This window comes from Amyelois transitella, chromosome 24 (genome assembly GCF_032362555.1).
Source record: "Amyelois transitella isolate CPQ chromosome 24, ilAmyTran1.1, whole genome shotgun sequence".
Classification (NCBI taxonomy): Eukaryota; Metazoa; Arthropoda; class Insecta; order Lepidoptera; family Pyralidae; genus Amyelois; species Amyelois transitella.
In genome coordinates this window covers 5002483-5019081 of record NC_083527.1, presented here as the reverse complement: position 1 = coordinate 5019081, position 16599 = coordinate 5002483, and the positions used below count along the sequence as shown (strand labels likewise).

General features: G+C 37.7%; 3 protein-coding genes across 3 annotated transcripts; 2 read left to right on the top strand and 1 right to left on the bottom strand.

The window, feature by feature from the left end:
- The first annotated feature begins 990 nt into the window (after nt 1–990).
- Nucleotides 991–9347, top strand: LOC106135841 (EARP and GARP complex-interacting protein 1). Its single transcript, XM_060951237.1, has 10 exons — nt 991–1149; nt 1426–1560; nt 2029–2175; nt 2864–2950; nt 4394–4579; nt 5264–5388; nt 6567–6668; nt 7620–7739; nt 8829–9024; nt 9234–9347. Exons 1-9 carry the CDS (start codon nt 1108–1110, stop codon nt 8989–8991), a joined length of 1107 nt encoding a protein of 368 aa, XP_060807220.1. The 5' UTR covers nt 991–1107; the 3' UTR covers nt 8992–9024; nt 9234–9347.
- Nucleotides 9348–10463: 1116 nt separating this feature from the next.
- LOC106135844 (RNA-binding protein pno1) lies at nt 10464–12462 on the bottom strand. The gene is made up of 3 exons (XM_013336238.2): nt 12119–12462; nt 11630–11792; nt 10464–10836 (listed from the first exon to the last, which is right to left on the bottom strand). The coding sequence occupies exons 1-3, from the start codon at nt 12346–12348 to the stop codon at nt 10492–10494; spliced, it is 738 nt and encodes a 245-aa protein (XP_013191692.2). The 5' UTR covers nt 12349–12462; the 3' UTR covers nt 10464–10491.
- Nucleotides 12463–12652: 190 nt separating this feature from the next.
- Nucleotides 12653–16351, top strand: LOC106135840 (NADH dehydrogenase [ubiquinone] 1 alpha subcomplex subunit 10, mitochondrial). The gene is made up of 5 exons (XM_013336234.2): nt 12653–12809; nt 12890–13627; nt 14030–14200; nt 14914–15129; nt 16192–16351. Exons 2-5 carry the CDS (start codon nt 12923–12925, stop codon nt 16294–16296), a joined length of 1197 nt encoding a protein of 398 aa, XP_013191688.2. The 5' UTR covers nt 12653–12809; nt 12890–12922; the 3' UTR covers nt 16297–16351.
- Nucleotides 16352–16599: the final 248 nt, after the last annotated feature.

Here is a 16599-nt window from a genome sequence, read left to right as displayed (position 1 = left end):
TACTCATATTGTATCATAGGTTTCCTCACGATGTTTTCACAGTATGAACACCGGTTAGCACTCATACTTAGGTATCAGTAAAAAGTCATTAATACATGGCTAAGGTACCTAGGATTTGAACCTGTGCCCCCATACGCATTACTTGCGCATTTAACCGACGCTCACGTGGCTCATTTTATATAATGAAAGAACACAAACCATCGTAGTTAAATGAATTATTTGTAAAATCTCGTTTTATCTGCGCATGATTCACTACACGAAGGATATAATGATTACGAGACCGGAACAGAAGTTGGATGGGCGTGGGAAACTGGGAACATCCTATATTTACCTACTGGAAACACACATCCTATAACTACCTACTACGTACGAACATACTCGTACATTTAATCAGACGCGGAGCAGACAGCGCCCACTGTCTTAAAAATACTGAAAGGCCACGTTCAGCTGTTAGGCTTAATGATAGAATAGCGATTCAAATAGTGTAGTACAGGTTGCTAGCACATCGCTTAAAAGATAGCAAGTTTGTAAGTCTACACTTAAGTCGCATTTTACGACGTGGGAAAGAGATGGAGTGGTGCTCTTTAATTTTTTATTGGGGCCGGGAACCACACGGCAAGTATATGTATATACATATAACTGCTATGTATCCTTAAAAAATTACGTTTTTTGTTATATAGCCCATATATACATTGGATTACTCTTCTATTGCGCGGGGCTTACTTCTATACCACAAATATATAACTATAAAGAATTGTTTTTAAATCTGTGTTTTATGCATAGATGGGGGTAGCTGTCGGCTCCGTCTAGCCCGTTACCCCTTACGGGTTTAGGTCTCGAAATGACTGATAGGTGACGTTTAGCTGCAGCTGGATAGCTTTCTTGCGGAAATTATATTATTTTTATCCAAAAAAAAAATATCTCTACAGTACGTGGCTTGTCAATGTCTTTGTCATAAATTGTCATGACGGGTGATTATGTTAATGTCAGTGTAAATATAATCAGAAATTGTATTTTGTACATAAACTTTTTTAATTTTGCCATGTAATTTTGTTAAATTCAATGAAATAAACTGTTTTGAGTGTACCTTATTCAGCTAGTTAAACAATGGATGAAGGAAATTCTATTATCTACGGGCTAGAACATCAGGTATTTATAAAATAAAGATATGGAATACAATCTGTAGTGCAATAAACTTGTTTTACTATTCTATAAAAGTTATACATAATTCCTGAAAGGAGGAGTTAGGTAAAACTTTAAACTTAAGCAACTTGCGTCGGCTAAGTGATGGTGCATCCTCCATTACTTTCATTTACCTACTAAATAATTTTTAATATACTTTAAACTAATTTTAAATACTTTTAATTATTTAGTGTGTAACTGGAACTGCTTCTAAATACTCTTAATACCTACTACTATTTCTAGACTCGGGCGCTCTCACCTCAATATGGAGAGACTGACGCTATAAGATTCCTAATTGGCACTCAGAGTCTGAAACCCCAGTCCAATCAAGTTCATGTTGTAGAACTGGAAGAGGACTCTGGGGCTTTGCACACAAAGGTAAAACAGTAATTTTTTATATTTTTTTATACTTAATAGACTCCTAAAACGTGGTTCCCAGCACTTAATTTATAGGACCACTCCATATCTTTCTCCTGGATGTCATAAAAGACGACTAAGGAAATCGCGAACAAACTAAGGATTTGTCTTGTAGTTAATGGTCTAGCAACATATAACTATTTGAATTTCAATCCAACATTAAGATAGATAGATATAGATAGATAGACCTCTCTCTACCCTGCAAGGGATGTAGATGTGATTAAAAATTTGACAAACACAATACCCCTCTGAATGTCTGAATTATTCAGAAAAAACAAAAATAGGACTTTTTAATTCCAACATACCATTCTATTTCTTTGCCGAACACATCAAAACAACTATTAATTAATACAACAAATCCCCATAAATATGATCCTGCTTAAGATTTGTAAGAAAAGCTAAATGCGACCTCTTTCTCTTCATTTTCAGGTCTTCAAACATGACATCGGAGAGATCTGGCACCTGCGTTGTTCACCGCACGACGCGGCCTCGCTGCTCACAGTGCACAACGCGTACGATCCAAACACTACGCAGTGCACCATGGGAGTCTCCGTACACCGACTGCCCACTGTTGAGGTACCTACCATCATGATAATATTCTTGATATTTTTTTGGAGGAGTTCCGTGTGGTTCCCGGCCAATCAATAGAAAAAAAATAGGACCACTCCATCTCGTTCCCATGGATGTCGTAAAAGGCGATTAAGGGATAGGCTTATAAATCTGGGATTCTTTTTTAGGTGATGGGTTAGCAACCTGTCACTATTTGAAAAATCTGAATTAACCTATCGCTAAACAAATAAATAAATAAAGAAATAACCTCTTCTAGAAATGAGATCCAGCTCGTAGTCTTGGTTTCTTTCATAACTGACTGTATTCTCATACATGTGTTACTAGAGTGAAGGTACTTATATTTATAATTATAAATTTTTTGTATTGGTGCCGTGTGGTTCCCGGCACCAATACAAAAAAGAATAGGACCACTCCATTTCTTTCCCATGGATGTCGTAAAAGGCGACTAAGGGATAGGCTTACAAACTTGGGATTCTTTTTTAGGTGATGGGCTAGCAACCTGTCACTATTTGAATCTCAATTCTATCATTAAGCCAAATAGCTGAACGTGGCCATTCAGTCCTTTCAAGACTGTTGGCTCTGTCTACCCCGCAAGGGATATAGACGTGACCATATGTATGTATAAATTTAATTATTATACACGCGGCACGTAAGAGGTAAAGATGTGATGATATGTATGCTTGTATGTTTTCAGGTTATACCTAAAGATCTGGACGACTTGACTGCTATACAAGGCAGGACTGCTGAGGAGATGGAAACACTAAAAACTATAACACCTGAGGTAAGTTTAATCTATATCATTTTGAAAGTATTTATTAAAAATAATGTAATACTTTTAATTAGGAATATTAGGATGGATAATGGTTAACTAATGCATACATTGATATTGAAAATAGCCGAACAATATAATGATAATACCTATATTTTCTGTTTACAATGATTTATTATGGTTAAAGGTTTGATTTTAATTAAATAAATGATCATCTTCTTACGCCTGGCTTTAGTCCTGGTTATATCCTCACCACTCTGAAGAGGAGCCCGTGCCTTGAAATTGAATCCTGGATTGATTTCCATCTGACCTCCACAACCTTTGTGAGGGAACCTGATCAGTATTGGTACATCACCAGAAATCGGAATAGGTAGATTGAATTGGGGTCAATGAACTGAAACGTATATATTAACATGGACATGCCTCCGGGATTTGTATATTTTTAAGATATTTTCCGAAATTTTTTACAAGTGCGATGAAGAATATATTAGTGGTAGCTGTTTTCCCCCGACTTCGTTCATGTAAATTGTAGTCCTATGTTACCCGCGGACAATGTAGTTTACTGTAAGTGTAGGTACTGAAATGGAATCCCGGAAAAGTGGCTTATTCATGTTATGCTTTCTATGGTAATTCATGATGCAAGTACATAAAATCAATCTACCTATTCCGATCTATGTACATCACACAGCCTTAACATCCAGGTTTCCTCACGATGTTTTCCCACACCGTTAGCCCATTGAACTTGTTGAATAGGTATTGCACCTTCATGCTTTTACAGACAATGTTCTTTGTCATATTTGTATTTGGATTGTATTGCAAAAATGGTGTTTATCTTAGTTACCATGTATATCATCTATAATAAAATGTTTTAGCCCTTTACCTTGCGATATATATTTTTCTCCCCTAACAGAACATATACAAACTAAAGTGAATAATAACTTGAAAAATATACTCATTGGTACATAACAGATATGGGATTCACCCGAACACCTTACCTATTCGACCACCTACGCTCTTTATATAACCTGTCTACCATCATATTAGCAGTTTGTTAATGCTTCTTCTGCACTGACGCCTTGGAAGCGGCAGTAAACTTAGTTTTAAGTAATTTATTCGACGTCAACCAATGTTGTGAAACCAAACGTTTTGACAATTATTAAGCGATATGGGGTATCCTATAATAATGAATAAAAATAGAATAGGACCACTCCCATCTCTTTCCCATGGATGTCGTAAAAGGCGACTAAGGGATAGGCTTACAAACTTGACATTCTTTTTTTAGGCGATGGGCTAGCAACCTGTCACTATTTAGATCTCAATTCTATCATTAAGCCAAATAGCTGAACGTGGCCGATCAGTCTTTTCAAGACTGTTGGCTCTGTCTACCCCACCAGGGATATAGACGTGACCATATGTATGTATATATGAATAAAAATTTTTAATTTTTTGACCCAGAAAGCCGACGAGGAGATCCGCAGCGCCGAGTGGCACCCCAGCGACGCGGCGCGCGTGGGCGTGGTGTGCGCGGGCGCACTGCGGGTGCTGGACGTGGCGGCGGCGGGCGCGCTGCTCGCCGCCGACGCGCGCTCGCGGGTCAAACTCACCGGGGGGAAGTGGTGCCCGCACCAGGGACACACTCAGGTTGGGGCTGCAATTATTGTCTTTGTTTTTTTTTTTTTTAATTTATGCACGTAAAATGTACAACAAGTGGACTTAATGCATTCTCTGCCAGTCCAACCTTTGGACCAAATTGAGATGTAAAAGAAATAATAATATAAATATGTATTATAGGTTACTTAATACACTTCTTGATATAATATGTAGTTTACATTCATAAGTATGATTATAGATGTATAATATTCTCCAAATAAAATAAACATACAAATACTACATAAGTTGGATGATCAAAAAGAAGATTATGGACTTTCTCTCTAAATTCAAATATATTGGGCAAATTTGTAAGTAGCATATTAGCCGTAGATCACACATACAGGTCCAAGTTGTAGGTTTTATCAACTTCTCTCTGTCTCCCTCCCTCCTTCCCTGTGGCTCCCTCTCTCCTTCTCTCTATCTCACTCTCTCCTTCTCTCTATCTCCCTCTCTCCTTCTCTGTGTCTCTCTCTCTCTCCTCTCTGTCTCTCTCCTTCTCTCTCTCTCTTTCATCTTGGCGCATTTTCAGGTGCCCCCTCCTCCACCTCTGCTTCAGGGCCTGGGCTCCACTTTCCTCCGATCCGTTCTGCGGCGTCATTATTTACAAATATCGCGATCTATTGCCAGTTACCATAACACGTGAACCTAACCACTAACGCCATCTATATTTTACAGTTCGCAGTATTACAAGACATGCACGTAAAATGCTACGACACGAGAACTGACTGCAGCAAACCGTCTTGGAGCATCGACAATGCGCATAGACAACTCGTGAGGGATCTAGACTTCAATCCGAATAGGTATACCGGCTGAACGTAGCCTTTCAGTGTTTTAGAGACTGTTGGCTCTGTCTACCCCGCAAGGGATATATAGACGTGGCTATATGTATGTAGGTATGTATGTTAAAAAAAATTTATTAAAACCTCTTTGAAAATTAATGTCTATACATGTAAAGGCGTTGTAGCGGGTGCGATGATTTGGGCTCCAGGATAATTCGGGACGTTCTGTCAAAAGATCAGGTCAAGAGTATTTAAACCCATCAGCTTCCATGACTGTAGGTTAAACGAAAGAAGTATCGGACAAGATAAAAGAATTTAGTTTCATGAAAAGAGACTTGATTTTTATATATGTAAGTCATAGACGTAGAAAAAAAGGCGGACGGAGTTTTACTATACGGCAAAATGAAGCAGCAATAATATGTCGCCCCACTGTAGGTATATATACACGCGTCACGCACACACTCTCAGCAATAATAATAAGGACGGCCTCTTTGGCTCAGCGGCAGTACGCTTGTCTGTGACACCGGAGGTCCCGGGTTCGAATCCCGGTCAGGGCATGATGAGAAAAAGAACTTTTTCTGATTGGCCTGGGTCTTGGATGTTTATCTATATAAGTATTTTTTATAAAATATAGTATCGTTGAGTTAGTATCTCGTAACACAAGTTTCAAACTTACTTCGAGGCTAACACAAACAGTGTAATTTGTCCCGTATATATTTATTTATTATTTATTTATTTATAATAATGAGACAGTTGGCCGCCATTACGTCATAGATGTGTCATAGATTATCCCACGAAATGACAAGTGTTCTGTCAATCACACATGCGTACAACGCCGCCATTACGATGCTTCACTTTTTTTTCGAGCCACACTCCGTCCGCCTTTTTTTCTACGTTCATACATACATACATATGGTCACGTCTATATCCCTTGTGGGGTAGACAGAGCCAACAGTTTTGAAAAGACTGATAGGCCACGCTCAGCCATTTGGCTTAATGATAGAATTGAGATTCAAATACTGACAGGTTGCTAACCCATCGCCTAAAAAAAAAAGAATTCCAATTTTGTAAGCCTATCCCTTAGTCGCCTTTTACGACATCCATAGGAAAGAGATGGAGTAGTCCTATTCCTTTTGTACTGGTGCCGGGAACCACACGGCACATTCTACGTTCATGATGTAAGTATTCATTGTTTTCAGACAGTTTCACTTAGCGACGGCGGGCGATGATGCGGCCCTCAATATCTGGGACTACAGGAATGGCAAAGAACCAATTTTCTCCAGGACAGATCATTCGCATTGGTACGTATTTTATTTTATTTTTTTTACTAGCGACCCGCCCTGGCTTCGCACGGCGTAATAGCATTTACAGATATAAAACTTCCATGGAAAACTCTCAGTCCGACATATCAAACAGGAACACAATAGGTGTACAGTTTTCTGATATTAGCGCATACATATGTATATACAGAATTCTATTGCTATTCTATATAAGAATTCTATAGCGCATACATATATACAGAATTGTATTGGTGCCGGGATCCACACGGCACCAATACAAAAAAGAATAGGACCACTCCGTCTCTTTCCCATGGATGTCGTAAAAGCGACTATGGGATAGGCTTACAAACTTGAGATTATTTTTTTTTAGGCGATGGGCTAGCAACCTGTCACTATTTGAATCTCAATTCTATCATTAAGCTTAACAGCTGAACGTGGCCATTCAGGCTTTTCAAGACTGTTGGCTCTGTCTACCCCGCAAGGGATATAGACGTATACCATATGTATGTATGTATGTATATAGGAAAGAATACAATCCAAATTTATAAATATAGGTATATGTAATGAACTCAATACATATAATTAATTTCTCTTTTTAGAGCAACACAACAGATTATTATTTCACCAAATTCATATCATTGTATATAAATGCAAATCCCATTTTTCATTTTCATTAAAAAACATATAAACATAATGGGATAAGTCCGCCATTGCAAGTGATTTGATTCTTTTATAACTATGTACTATTTTCTTGTTACTATGTAGATTTTTATGCAATAAAGATATTACAAACTTATTACAAATTAAAATTACAAATCCCATTGGGGATAAGTCCGCCATTGTACATATTCTTCTAAATCCAATAACTGTTTTGCAATTTGTTTTATTTATTTTTATGTGCAATAAAGAGTTTACAAACAAACAAACAAACAAACAAACAAACAAACTTAAACAAATAAATTTGCCTACCAGGGTATGGACAGTACGCTACAACACATACCACGAACAACTGCTCATTACTGGCAGTTCCGACGGACGAGCGTTGCTAACGTCCGCCGCCGGAGTCTGTCGGGAGCCCGGGCAAGATATACCGTGAGTAAATTTTCTTATAATAGTGCCGTGTGGTTCCCGGCAGTGCCGTGTGGTTCCCGGCAGTGCCGTGTGGTTCCCGGCAGTGCCGTGTGGTTCCCGGCAGAGCCGTGTGGTTCCCGGCACCAATTGACTATGGATGTCGTTAAAGGCGACTGAGGCTTATAAACTTGGCATTCTTCTTTTAGGCGATGGGCTAGCAACCTGTCACTATTTGAATCTCAATTCCATCATAAAGCCAAACAGCTGAACGTGGCCTATCAGACTGTTGGCTCTGTCTACCCCGCAAGGGATATAGACGTGTTTATATGTATGTATAATCTTCTTCCGGTTCTCTATTGGCATAAAATTTTGTCATAATTTTACATGGCATACTTTTGTTTAGCCTAATAATTGTTACGCATAATATTGTTTGGCATAACTTTTTAGGCATATTAACCTAACCTAACCTAAACTATATTTATGCCTATTGATATAGTATGCCAAATCCAATTATGCCAAAAAACTATTATGACAAAAAATAGTATGCGCGGATTGCGCCAACCAGGATTATGCCAAACTAAAATAGGACAAAAAAAAATAGTCGAATGAAAGGGATCCCTCTTCTTCCTCCTGGCTTTAGTCCCAGTTGCATCCTCTCCACTCCGGAGAGGAGCCCGGGGTATGCCTTTGACCATGGATCTTGGATTGGGTGAGTCAGATTTTTACACGAAGCGACTCCCGTCTGACCTCCGCAACCTTTGCAGGTAAACCTAACGCGTATTGGATGCATAGTGACACATCTAGTTGCCTGAATGTGTGGGTTTCATCGTGGGGAAAATTATAACCTTTTATTACCTTTTCCCCGTTTTTTTTTTTTCACATTTTCCATTATTTCTTTGCTTCTTATAGTTGCAGCATGATGTTATATAGCCTAAAGCCTTCCTCGATAAATGGTCTATTCAACGCAAAAATATTTTTTCAATTCGAACCATCAGTTCCTGAGATTAGCGCGTTCAAACAAACAAACTCTTCAGCTTCATAATATTAGTATAGATAGAAATAAAATGGCCTTGCCGACTAACGATACATGTAACAATGATAATTTTCCAGACTGGAAGACGGGGTGTTACAATCGTATGAACAGCACGAGGACTCTGTATACTGCGCGGAGTGGAGCGCCACGGAGCCCTGGACCTTCGCGTCTCTGAGTTACGACGCACGCCTGGTCCTGTCTCGGGTGCCACGACATTTCAAATACAAGATATTGTTGTAATTTGAGAATAAATAATAGTAATGTGTAACATAAGTAAGTTTATGTAAGTTTATATATTAAATATTAGGTATGTACACAAGCCAATGCCTTTCTTTACACTTTCCCGTCGTGGGCCTGCTGGAAGAAATTTCTCTAGAAATAAGTAGTGCCCTTGTACTGAATTTCTCTTTATTTTAAGTTTTTTTTTGCTTATTTTTCTTGTTGTACATAAATATATAAATAAATAATAATAAATTAATAAATAGTAACAGATAAGTTTTAACTATGAGAAGAATAAATATATTAATTCTTGAGTCTTGAAGCTTTTCTAGACAACAGACGTAGGAGTGGAGTAAAGGCGTGGTGAATGTAAAGTATATATATACATACATACATACATAAAATCACGCCTCTTTCCCGGAGGGGTAGGCAGAGACTACCTCTTTCCACTTGCCACGATCTCTGCATACTTCTTTCGCTTCGTCCACATTCATAACTCTCTTCATGTAAAGTATATTGTATAAATAATTCTTCTTTGCTAAGTATTTAACTTGTATTCAAATAAAACTTTATGTAAAAAAAATATATGCAAGTATTCGTTTCTTTTATAACTATGTACTTACTATTTTCATGTTACTGTGTAAATTTCTATGCAATAAAGATGTTACAATAGGGTTGCCAACCGTACTCTAAAATAGAGTATTGTCCTCTATATCATGTAGGCGTACTCTATAATCTATAACACCAATAGAGTACGCTAAAATACTCTTTTATTGCCAGTCTGTATTAATATAAAAAATTAATTATTTTGAAAAAATTATAGAAGGAAAACTTAATTTACAAAGACTGAACATAAACATGGACAGTTTATATTCAGAAGTGATCATTTTGAAACAACTCCAAGCCGAATTGTTTAATAATACAGAGTTTTTGCAAAAATCCACTTCAGAAAAATGGCAATTTATTTTTAAAAAATGTCCTGAAGAATTTAATTGTTTAAAAAAAATCATTAGCTATATACTCTCTGTTCCCGCCATTTCAGCATTTACTGAAAGAGTCTTTTAGGTCATGAATGTGAAGTGGCGAGAAGAGAGAAACAGAGCTTCATTAAAATTGATCAAAAATGAGCTCTTGATATATATAAATTTAGAGTTGGAATGTTTGGAGTCATACAATTTATTTAAAATCAATGAAAAACTCTTATGTGCGGCAAAAAGTACAAAAAAATACCTTTTTAAAAATACAAAATAAATAATACTCTTTTTTGTAAGTCTGTACTCTTTATTTACCTCCTTTAAAATCAGATACACTCTATTTCTTCTAAAAAAAGTTGGCAACCCTATGTTACAAACAAACCAATACAACGGGGTAGACAGAGCTCAGTAAAGGTTCAGAGGCTTAATTATCAGGGTTTCCTACCTGCGCTCGTGTAAACATAAGTAAATCCTCCATCTTCACGATATTTATCTTACAAAAAATAAAAAACAATCATGTTAACATAAATATACAATTTTATTACAACTAAAACCTCTCAGCGACTCTGTTAGCGACATTCCTCAGGTTGCCGTACACTTTAGAAGGAGGCGAGCCCATAATAAGGTTACATATAGCTCTCCTTGCCAACGCGATATTCTGAAAACTGCCCAATATATGTATCTTAGAGTCTGCTAATACGATCCTGGTTTTCGTTACGTTCTCAATCGTGAACTTGGTCCGTCCTGCTTTCCCCGCCAGTCTACCGATGGCACGGCCCAAGTGGTCTCCTTGGAGCGTCTTCACATCTTTAATTTCAAAGGTCTCGACAAATAAATCGTCCAATCTGAGTAGGGCCAGCGCATCTTCCACATCGAAACCGTAGACAAACGCCTGAAAAAGAAGATCTGTAATAAATAATATTGTAAGGAGAGTAATGCGTAATAATAAACCCCTATCATGGTAACGCGCGACGCCGTATTTATCGCGCGATAAACTTTCGCTGTCCCGTCATTTCATGTCTTAATAAATCCAGCTAGTACGGGCGCTGGACCAAATAATACAAGGAAATACATTGTCGTGCATACAGGCAGTACTGTGTGGGTCCTGGCACTAATAGAAAAAAGAATAGGACCACTCCATCTGTTTTCCATGGATGTCGTAAAAGGCGACTTGGGATTCTTCTTTTAAGCGATGGGCTAGCAACCCGTCACTATTTGAATCTCAATTCTATCTTAAAGCTGAACGTGGCCTATCAGTATTTACAAGACTGTTGGCTCTGTCTACCCAGGGATATAGACGTGATTATTATATGTAAAATACATTGCCCAGAAACCTACACATTCAGGCAACGGATTGTGTGACCATGATCTTAAGAGATTCGATTTTCTCTCTTCTCTTCTTGATCTTGTTTGTTTGTAATATCTTTATTGTACATACAAAAGAACACAAAAATACAGCAAATTTGTATTTTTGACAAAATATACAAAAGCAGACTTATCCTATTTAGGGATCTCTTCCAGACAACAATTGAATAATTAAGGACATTAACATTGTAACATTTTCTTGTTCTTAAATTTGTGTTATTTATATGTATACCCATGTTGTGTTCGAATCTCAAATACGTTGGTGTTAGAGCTCAATATGCACCACAGATTAAAGTACTCAAGATTAAATACCAAATTACCTTCACAAAGTCAGCAGCCTTTTGCAAGTTAGCCACGTCTTTGGTTTCAGGGCCGACTTTGATTTCAACATTGCGAGTAGCCGTGTTGAATCTCACTTGCAGCAGTAGGTGTTCTACAATGGGGGTGAAGATCTTCAACCAGTTTTCCTTTAAAGGGGTATACCTACAAAGCATTAACAGTTCATGTATAAATGACAAAAAGTCCTTATAAAGAATAATACATACATTTTTACCTTTATTCGCACATTAGACAGATCAGTGAGATGGCAATTGACAGAAGTAATTGGAAAAAACTAACATACTATGCCGACCCCACGTAGAAAGTGGGAAAAGGTAACGATGAAGAAGAGACCTTTGTGAGTCTTTCAGGTTTTATGAGTTGGAGTCATACATACATATATCACGTCTTTTTCCCTTACGGGGTAAACAGGGCCAACAGTGACAGGTTCTCGAGTCAGAGTTAGACAAGCTTTAACTATTTGAGGTTACCTGTGTGCAGGAACTGGTACTTTTCTCAAGTTGTCCTTAGATTCATTCGGTTCGGAGTTAGTTTTCTTCTTCTTGTGCCTTGAACGACGTAATTTGGGTTTGCTTTGGATTCCATTGTGTTCTTCAACTTCCATGGTTTCGCCAGATTCTGAAATATCTCTTCGTTTAAGATTTTTGATCTTTACAGTATTTTTGGCAGGGAGGAAATCGTCTACTTGTATGTCCTGCATTTTGTTAATTAATAATCACGATAAAACCAAAGAATTTTTGGTTGCAATAAATTATTTATAGAACAGATAGACCACGTTTCATTGACACATATTGTCAAACAAAGGTAGAAAAAGTATCGTGACTCTCTCTGGCAAATTATGTTGACAGTGACAGAAGCAGACCGTAAATTGGCTGTAAAGTGCGTTCACTTCACAAAATACTTTTGTAATATATTTTGAAGAAATGTATACATACTAACATAAGTACCTATCAAACGTTTTTATCTATTCTAGGCTTTAAATTTTAATATTAAGTCGTTAGTAACAAAAAATCGCTTAGTAGAGTATAAACCAACTATCTGTTTTTAATTCAATTGAAAACAATAAAAAGATAAGTGCCGAACGCAACCATATCGATTGTTATGTCACATTTTCACTGAAAACTGAACAGATTTTAGTTTTTTGTTATGAATTGATTCTGGGTAAGTTTTACAGCATTTTTAGCTCTTCCTAATAGATGATTATACTACATTTCAAAAATATTTAAATCTTCATTCTGTAGGTATCCCCACCAGTAAAGGATACCTCAACGAAAATGACGTCTCTCATGAAGACTGCCGTGGTCAAAGTGGTAAACACCAGCCAGGGATGTAAAATAGCGGCATGTACGTTCGTTCAACATCGAAATATTGCCGGCAAGGCGCTAAGAGACTCGATGCCAAAGCCGCCACCCAAACCGGCGCCCTTTGACTACGTGAACAAGGACTACACTGTGCTCCGGAGCTTCTTTGACAGAACCACTCATAGATTCGATCAGAACTCGAAAGTCATCGTAGTTGAAGGCCCCGTGGCTGCTGGGAAAACTAAATTCGCTTCTGAACTAGCTCAGGACCTTGGGATGAAGCATTTCCCAGAACCCACGATGGATTTTCATTACATCCGCCCGAACGGAGTCGATTTGAGGATATTTGATAAGGATATACCTGAAGACGTGAGGACTTTCGATCATAAGGATTTCAATAACTGTCCCAACCATCGTTTGGCTGGAAACTTCCAAATCATGATGTTCACTGCAAGATATTCGCAATATATTGATGCCTTAGCTCATTTGCTGAATACTGGCGATGGTGTAGTACTGGAAAGGTCTCCGTGGTCAGACTTTGTTTTTCTGGAGGCAATGGTGTCTCAGAACTACATTAGTAAAAATGTCAAAAGTGTTTATTACGAGCTAAGGAATGCTACCATTGAGGAGCTGATGAGGCCTCATCTGGTGATCTACTTGGACCTGCCTGTTGCCAGGGTATTTACATATGTGTTTTATTATAACATTACTATAATTATTAACATATTTATGTTAATAAAATTGTGAATATTTTTAAAAACACTTAATTTGAAAAAAAACTTAAACATTTATGAATGAATGATTGAATGAAAAATTATTTATTCAAGTAACCAGACTCATTATGTTAGTATACTTATAACTATGTTAGTAGGCATAAATAAAAATTAAAATTCTACAATTAATTACTGCGCAGACATCGACATTTAAAGCAATTGAAAAACAGTTGTAATTTATTAAAGTTTTTACAAAGTTTCATAGTTTAGAAAATTTATAATTAATAACATATCAAAACTACTTTCATTTAAACCTCCTACCAAATAGGATTGTGATATTCAATGAGGTAACAATCAAATTTTGCAGGTACAAGAAAAGATTAAGGCCCGCAGCTTACCATACGAGACGGGCAAGGCTCTGACCGTCCCGTACCTCACAGAGATGGAGAGGCAGTACAAGAACAAGTATCTGAGAGACATTTCAACTCACGCTGAACTGCTTGTGTATGATTGGACCGGAGGTGGCGAGGTGGAAGTTGTAAGTGCTTTTTATATATACTATAAATTTCAAACCAACAGTTGCTGATGTCTAGAGAATGAATGAAATCAAGAGTTTTAGAGCATTAGAAAACTGTCTAGTTGTTTCCGAGAACAGCACTAACAAACAAACAGACTTTTTACTCTAAGCTACTCTGTCTTAATTTTCTTATTTTGTTTTTTTTTTATTATTTACTAACTATTGCCCACAACTGCACCCTAAAAGTTCACTTTTAAAGCTGACTTCCTGTATTAGCGGTAGCAGGAGATATTTTTGTTTACCGGTTTTTAAGTTTGACCAATATCTTCCAAGTAAGTTTGTGCCGGCAGTGCCGTTTGAGTGTGGCCGGCACCATTAGAAAAAAAATTAGGACCACTCCATCTCGTTCCCATGAATGTCGTAAGAAGCGACTAAAGATAAACTTTTAAACCTGGAATTCATCTTGGTAAGATACGTACATACATATAATCAAATCTCGTCTATATCCCTTGCGGGGTAGGTCATGTTCACTATTTGGCTTAATGAAAGAATTAAGATTCAAATAGTGACAGGTTGCTAGCCCATCGCCTAAAAGAAGAATCCCAAGCTAATAAGCCTATCCTTTAGACGCCTTTTACGACATCCATGGGAACGAGATGGAGAGGTCCTATTCTTTATTATATTGGTGCCAGGATCCACAACGCACAATTGATAAATCCTTTCTAATATTACAGGTAGTCGAAGACATAGAACGCCTGGACTTTGATAAGTACACGGAACGCGAGGAGCCTAAGATGAAGGACTGGAGGCTTCCCCGCGAGGTGGACTGGGCGGACCAGCGAATGTTGTACACTAACCAGAAGCATGTCCTCATGAACCTCTTTGCCATACCCAGAGTTGACGTGCCGGAGCTTATTACCAGCGCTGACGATGCTTATGTTAGGGATCAGGTGGGTTGATCTTAATTCTTGATGAGAATCGCTTGCCATTCGTCCGTTATGGGGTGGACAGAGCCAACGGTCTTTAAAATCTTGATGATCATATTTAGTTAGTTTGCTTAGTGACGGAATTTTGTATTCAAACTGTATAGATGAGAATAACATGTCAATGTACCTGAATCTTCGTCCGTTATGGGGTAGACAGAGCCAATGGCCTTTAAAATCTTGATGACCATATTTAGTTAGTTTGCTTGGTGATGGAATTTTTATACAAACTGTAATAGACAATATTTTTAGACTGCAGGCTCTGTCTATACTAGAAGGGATATGATTCAGACGTGATTATATGGATGGATGGATCGATAGACAGGGTAAATAGAGCCTTACGGGACTCAAACCTTCAGGGTTACCACGACACGCACGCACGACATTTATATCGCGCGATAAACTATCGCTGTCGCGTGTCACGTCATAGTGAAAAGCGAAACAGCGATAGTTTAATACGCGATAAAAAGGCCTCGCGCGTGCTTTGGCTAACTCCGCTGGATAGTGACATGTTGACGGCCTCTGTGGCGCAGCGGTAGTACGCTTGTCTGTGACACCGGAGGTCTCGGGTTCGAATCCCAGCCAGGGCATGATGAGAAAAGGACTTTTTCTGATTGGCCTGGGTCTTGGATGTTTATCTATATAAGTATTTATTATAAAATATAGTATCGTTGAGTTAGTATTTCGTAACACAAGTCTCGAATTTACTTCGTGGCTAACTCTAATGTGTAATTTGTCTTGTATATATTTGTTTATTTATTGGTATATACATATGTACATACTTTTATCACGCCTCTTTCCTGAAGGACCATGCTGCAGAGGCTAAAGTGGAAAGGTGTACCTATACATATAATCTCCCGATATACATATAATATTATACATACATACATAAAATCACGCCTCTTTCCCGGAGGGGTAGGCAGAGACTACCTCTTTCCACTTGCCACTTTGCTATAATATTATATTATTATATATTGGGATTATATAAGAATATATAAGCTTTTCCCTTTATTGGCTTTTTATTTACAGGCAATCGCAGCGCACCCCGACTTCCAATACGAGGTGGGCTACAACTCGAAGGATGGCAACACTCTGCTGAAAAACAAGATGCCGAAGTACACGGAATATATCTAATTATTTGTTGAATTGTAGCTGGGAATTATTTAATAAAATTGTGTATTTATAGTTATTTTTGCTTGTTTTTTCTAGCTGTACTTTTAACTTGTTTCCAAAGCCGTGTCTTTAAAGTAAGTCGACAGCCAGTACTTTTTAATGTATCATCAGCAGTATTTTAATGGCGCTGAATAGCGCATTCTACCGCCGAATTGAAATGAATGAAATAACGATCGATTATTATAAGAACATTAAAATTTAATCTAAAATCCTACAAAATGTCTCCTGTTTCTTGCAGTTCGCGGATTCAAACAGCGCGCTATG